This window comes from Heptranchias perlo, unplaced genomic scaffold, assembly GCF_035084215.1.
Source record: "Heptranchias perlo isolate sHepPer1 unplaced genomic scaffold, sHepPer1.hap1 HAP1_SCAFFOLD_63, whole genome shotgun sequence".
Classification (NCBI taxonomy): domain Eukaryota; kingdom Metazoa; phylum Chordata; class Chondrichthyes; order Hexanchiformes; family Hexanchidae; genus Heptranchias; species Heptranchias perlo.
In genome coordinates, this window is record NW_027139655.1 from 234,814 (window position 1) to 241,769 (window position 6,956).

The following is a 6,956-nucleotide window of genomic DNA, read 5'->3' on the forward strand; positions in this document are numbered from 1 at the left end:
ATCCTTACTTTGGGAATATACTGGGAGAGCTCTGGCAGAACCCAGAGAGATTACTGTTTATATTCGATGGTTTAGATGAATTCAAGGACAGTATCGATTTTGATAACAATTGTATAAATACAGAGGCTGATTACATCTGCACAGATCCTGAAGACTGGTGTGAAGTGTCTGACATTGTGTACAGTTTAATACAGCACAAGCTGCTCCCAGGATGTTCAGTGCTCGTGACCAGCCGCCCCACTGCATTACATTTATTGGAAAAGGCTGAGATCAGTGTCTGGGCTGAAATCCTGGGGTTTGTTGGTGAGGAACGGAAGGACTATTTCAACAAGTTTTTTGAAGATCAGGCGGTGGCAGCAGCTGTTTTCAAACATGTGGAGGAGAACGAGATCCTATACACCATGTGTTACAACCCTTCCTACTGCTGGATCCTCGGTCTGTCACTGGGTCCCTTCTTCACACAAAGAGACAGGAAACAGCAGCGAGTTCCCAAGACCATCACTCAACTATATTCCTACTATATTTACAACATTCTGAAAAACCATCGCCGAGAGATTGAATCCCCCCGTGATGTGTTACTGAAGATCGTTGAGATGGCCTTCACTGGAGTCTCTGAGAAGAAGATTGTGTTTAGAAATGGAGATTTGATCAAGTACAATCTGCAACCTTCCCAGTTCCTGTCTGGGTTCATGATGGAACTTTTGGAGAGAGATGATTCTGCCCAGAGTGTGGTTTACACATTCCCGCACCTCACCATCCAAGAGTTTGCAGCCGCACTCGCACAATTCCTGACTCCAGATCCAGGGGACATCGGGAAACTCCTCAGTGAAGCCCACAGCAAGGAAGATGGGCGATTTGAGATATTTCTCCGTTTTGTTGTTGGTCTCTCCTCCTCACAGTCAGCTCGACCCCTGGAGGAGTTTCTGGGACCATTTCTTCATCAAACAATCTGCGCAGTGATTGACTGGGTGAAGGAGAAGGTTGAAGGCCAGATTGGAAAGACAGGCAGTGACACTGGTAAAAGGAATCTCCTGAACACATTCCACTATCTGTTTGAGTCTCAGAATCAAACACTGGCTCGGGTCACAGTGGGATCTCTGAAAACACTTACATTTGAGAGATTGCAACTGACCCCGATTGACTGTGCGGTGCTGTCTCATGTCATTGGACTCTGTGATACAATAAAATACCTCGATCTACAGTACTGCTCCATTCAGTGTGAAGGACTCCAGCGTCTGGGAACCGCACTGCACAAATGCCAGATGTTGAGGTAACTGTTTATTTGTCTCTAACTGTTAGGCCAATTGTAGAACAGTCCCGGATTGTATTGTTGCTCCGTAATTAAGGGAAACAAACAGTTCAGATAAATCAGAGAGAAGCAGATTCAATACAAATATGACAAATGATAAGAGGATTGGTTAGTAATTCCCGAAGGACTGGAGAATCTAAAATGGATCCTTGTTTACAAGTCTGAATTATACAGTCTTTATCAGATCATTAAATACAGGTCACTGAAAGAGTCTGATAATTTAATTGCAATAAATTATATTTATTGCTGTTTTTCTCACTGCCTGAGATACGTCCATTGAAGAGGCTCCTGCTCACTATTACTGACACGTAGGCCGACACTAACTGCAGCAGCCTGTGTTTTGGAACATCCCACCCTCTTACCGAGGTGTGGGGACAAGTGACAGTCACCGGACTGTCAACGTGAGTAGGAGAGGGAAGCAGAAACACCAAACATTCAGTAACGAAGAGCAAAACACAGCTTTCGGGCAGTCAACCGGCAGTGGGCGAGCTGAGCTTTCCCCGCAGGACGGCGGTCCGTTATCTTAACTCATCAATGACACAGCCCTTCACACTCTCCAATACATCAACCATCTCTTCACCCAGCTGGCAGCACTCGTGCCTCTGAGTCAGAAGGTCGTGGGTTCAGGCCCCTCGCTCATTAATCCAGGCCGGCACTTCAGTGGGATTTGGGAACTAAAATCTGCCTTTGAAAAGGTTCCAATCTAACGAGTTGTGGGGTATTAGCCAGGAGTACAGACACACACCGGCCAGCGGTGGGGCCTCACACACAGCAGGAGGCTCCTGGGTAAACCAGCGGCACTGAACCCCTGGACCCGTGAATTTCCTATAATCTGCCCCCTGTGCTTGAGGCCCCGCTCGGGCAGGGAACTTCAGAAAATTCCCCAAAAACTGTCGGGCCCGTTAGACCTGAAATAAATGTTGAGCCAGTTTAATGGGAATAAAGTGGGACACTCCCCTCCCCTATAAACTAGGAGTACAGGGACATTTAAAACTTGTAACAGGACAGAATTACATAAAATCCTGTGGGACGGATTTTACAGCAGCAGTTCAGGCCGTTTCACAATATAACTCATCCCAAGATATTACACAGATTAATACAATACTGCATAAAGTACAGTTAATCACCGCTTTATCACTTAATTCAGGGAAAATCGCCCCATTCCCATAAAATCTAGTATTTAAAAAGCAGCTGAAATGAGCCAACTTTCCCCAAACATGACGGGACCGGTCACTGACCTCCAGGAGGGTAATTCTGATCATCAGGGAATGAGACCGGACTGAGGGACATTTATAGGCTTCACACAGACAGCACTTTATTTAATAAATACATTTACTGACAGTCCCTGAATCTATGGGGCGTTGGACAGAGGGAGATTCATTGTCAGTGACAGGGAAATCTGCTTATTAATTTCCTTAAGATTTTTCAGTGTTTTCTGTAATATCAGAGAGAAATTGTGTCAGATCGGGGATTGGATTCAGTTTGTTTCTCACTCTCTGTCTGGTTGTGTTTAGACTGGAGAGAAATAAACTGAGAGATTCAGGCGTGAAACCGTTGTCTGCAGCTCTGAGGAACCCGGACTGTAAAATACAGAAACTGGAGTAAGTATCAGACTTTGTGAGATTGTGTTTATAATAACTGGATGTCTAACACGGTACATCAATGTCAGTATAAAAAATAATTATATGAATAAATACTGGGAATTTACTCTGATTTCTGTTATCTCTGCTCGTCTCTCTCTCTCTGATCTCCAGGTTATGTGGTAACGATCTCACAGCTTCTTGCACCGAGGATCTCTCCTCCGCTCTCAGTACAAACCGGTCACTGACGGATCTGGACCTGAGTAAAAATAAACTGGGAGATTCAGGAGTGAAACGACTGTCTGAGGCTCTGAGGAACCCGGACTGTAAAATACAGAAACTGCGGTAAGTATCAGACTGTGTGAGATTGTGTTTATAATAACTGGATGCTGAACACGATACATTAATGTCAGTACAAGTAACAATAATTCAAATAAATACTGGGAATTTTCTCTGATTCCTGTTATCTATTTCTCTGTCTCTCTCTCTCTCACTCACTCTTATCTCCAGGTTATGGGATAACGATCTCACAGATTCTTGTACCGAGGATCTCTCCTCCGCTCTCAGCACAAACCCCTCACTGACGATTCTGGACCTGGGTGGCAATAAACTGGGAGATTCAGGAGTGAAACTACTGTCTGAGGCTCTGAGGAACCCGGACTGTAAAATACAGGAACTGCGGTAAGTACCAGACTGTGTGAGATTGTGTTTATAATAACTGGAGACCGAACACGGTACATTAATGTCAGTATAAGTAATAATAATACAAATAAACACTGAGGATTTTCCCTGATTCCTGTTATTTCTCTCTCTCTGATCCCCAGTCGATGGAATGTCGGTCTCACAGATTCTGGTACCGAGGATCTCGTCTCCGCTCTCAGTACAATCCGGTCACTGACGGATCTGTCCCTGGGATTAAACTCCTTCACAGACCGATCTGTCCCCGCTCTCCGCTCCCTCATACTGACCTGCAGGAGTCTGGAGCGGATCTGGTGAGTGTTTGTGTTAGTGTTTAATGTACTAAATAAAATATCAGTGGGATTCAGTCCCTTTTATGGGTAATATTTGTCTGTAATTATTATTGAAATATTAACCCCAGTCTCCCTGTTATTCACACTGTTGTTCAATCTGTTTATTTCCTGTTTAATCTTTAATCTGTTTCAGGCTGGGGGAGAATCGGTTCAGTCCAAACGGAGAGAGACACCTGGAGTCACTGCAGGAATCCAGACCCAGACTGAGTGTGGGAGTGTGAACATTTCAATTTATAACCATTCCTGGTCTCATTATATGAACATTTCAATTTATAACCATTCCTGGCCTCATTATATGAACATTTCAATTTATAACCATTCCTGGTCTCATTATATGAACATTTCAATTTAGAACCATTACTGGTCTCATTATATGAACATTTCAATTTATAACCATTCCTGGTCTCATTATATGAACATTTCAATTTATAACCATTACTAGTCTCATTATATGAACATTTCAATTTATAACCATTCCTGGTCTCATTATATGAACATTTCAGTTTATAACCATTCCTGGCCTCATTATATGAACATTTCAATTTATAACCATTCCTGGTCTCATTATATGAACATTTCAATTTATAACCATTACTGGTCTCATTATATGAACATTTCAATTTATAACCATTCCTGGCCTCATTATATGAACATTTCAATTTATAACCATTCCTGGCCTCATTATATGAACATTTCAATTTATAACCATTACTGGTCTCATTATATGAACATTTCAATTTATAACCATTCCTGGTCTCATTATATGAACATTTCAATTTATAACCATTCCTGGTCTCATTATATGAACATTTCAATTTATAACCATTCCTGGTCTAATTGTATGAATATTTTTGGCCGATTCTCTGTCCCTCCCCTTTAACCGGCCGCGCTCCAGGTTTAAATCCTAACGGCCCTTTAACGGTTTCCAGCTCGAGCTGAGCGAGTGTCGTCTCCCATTGTGACGTCAGAGGCCCAGCGACAGGGTCACGAGACTCAGTCACCCGGTCCCACAGCGCTGATTCTGCAGGATATCCGGGACTGGATGGTCACCTGGAAGGCAGCCATCTTACTGAGGGGGAAGGTGGAGCTTGTTCTGGTGAGAGACACGGAGAGGGTTCATTTGCTGTTCGTGTTAAATCACTGTTGCACTATAGTTAAAGATACAAACGGAGTGAGACTGGCACTAGCTGGTGTTTAACATAAAGACAGCGGTGCAGTGAGGAAATTAAAAATCAAAATGTGAACTTCTGCAAAAAAATGGATTAACATTTGGTTATTTGGACTTAATCGTTACAGAAAAGGAGAGACCAGACATTCGAAGGAAAGGTCCAATTAGCCATTTTCTGTAGATAATGTAATTCTAGCTTCTATTAAATAAATCAGAGTAAAATTGGACACAATCTGAATGTAGTTCTGATCTGGGATTTAATTCATTTCTCCATTATTCATATTTTTCTTTTATCTGAAACAATAACAGTATTTTAACAGTAACAGATCAGGAGAGTGCTACGGGACCCTGTCCAGATGATTAACACTGCAGAAGGGGTAAAAATACATATTATTTAATACAGAATCCAGCAGCTCAGTGGAAACGTTACACATGGTACAGATGGAGGAGCAAAAAGGTGCAAAGTGATTTTACACTTTAATTTGGAGCAATGCCTTTTTATCTCCACAAGGTTTAGTTTCACGTTTAATTAATGGGCTCTTTATCCTAAACAAACTTCAGGCACAAACCATGGCTTTATAACGAAAACAATCATTTATTATTAATTCAATAGAAAAAATGACATTAGAATTTAAATATCATCTTGGACTTATGCCCGATTTAGAATTGCTTTAGCAAAAATTAAACAACACATTCTCAATTCTCAAAATGCATAACCGTTTGGAAATCAAATGTCTATCTTAGACTAAGCCCATAACGAAAGTTTTAGACTTGCTGAGAAGATTCCAGGTATTTTGATGGATACCGTTGTAGTGTAGTGTGACTTTCTCTGTTAGACAGGTCATCTGCTTCACAGGCAATCTGTAAACCAGCATCGAGGCATCAAGCTGGGAGATAGCGAGCAGTCAGGAAGATTCCAGGTGAGGTGGTGCTGCCAGGAAGCGAAAGGTGATGTTGGCCCAGCTTTTTAAGACCGTTTTTATAGAGAATCACACTTCTGGGACGGTGGCTTCTCAACAACAGGTTCCTACAAATACAACCCACGATTGATTGACACTTCACTTGTTTTCTCTCAGTGTCCACAACGTAACCAAGTTAAGTCGGCAGGTGTTCAAACGACCTCGAGCCCTCCTAGAATCGTTCTTGTTGCTATGGTGATCTATCCTCTCCTGTGTGATCTTTTACAATGTGTCATTAACAATCCTTCTAACAGTCCTTCCACCTTTTAAGCGTCCTTTTCCTTCAGACATGCTGAAGCCGATTTAATCTCAGGCTTTCGATTATCAGATGAATTTTTACTACACAGAGCAGCTGGGAAACTCCTGCAGTAAGTAATGGTCAGGGTCAGGTACACAAGACTGAGTGACTTTATTGTGCAGCTCAAGGCATCACCTTTAGAAATGGCAAAATTAAATCCACAAGAGTGTTACCCCAGAACAAACATGAACTGTCTGGCCTGCTTCATCTGCTGCTGTTCTGCTGGTCAGCAGTCTCACACACTCCAGGCTGATTACATAGTTATTTTTGTCCGTCTTTCATTGTGTCTGTTCTCTGTTTATATCGTTTATCTCTGTTGATATTCTGTGTGTTATTCTACCTTGTTATTTCCACTTCTACTTCCATCAATTTGTAATTCTTTGTCAGTCTCTCTCTCTCGTTCCATTCATGTCTGCTTGCTCTCTCTCATTATATGCATATATATGCTTTCTTTCACTCTTTCTTTCTCTCTTTATTTTTTCTCTCCAGTCTAACAAACTCACTTTATTTATCTACAGCTCTGTGTACCTCTGTCTCCACTGCTCTTTGTTTCTATCTCTCTCTCTTTGTCACAGACCCTCTCCCCTTCATGTGAACCTGTTTTAATTTTC

At 42.0% G+C, this 6,956-nt stretch overlaps 1 protein-coding gene across 1 annotated transcript; it reads left to right on the forward strand.

Annotated features, from left to right (window-relative positions):
• Window positions 1-595: 595 nt before the first annotated feature.
• LOC137317696 (NLR family CARD domain-containing protein 3-like) lies at window positions 596-3,226 on the forward strand (the record flags this gene model as incomplete). The annotated part of the gene is made up of 3 exons (XM_067980873.1): window positions 596-1,270; window positions 2,824-2,910; window positions 3,064-3,226. Coding segments are annotated over exons 1-3 (831 nt in total), but the record flags the coding sequence as incomplete, so codon positions are not given.
• Between the last annotated feature and the right edge of the window lie 3,730 nt (window positions 3,227-6,956).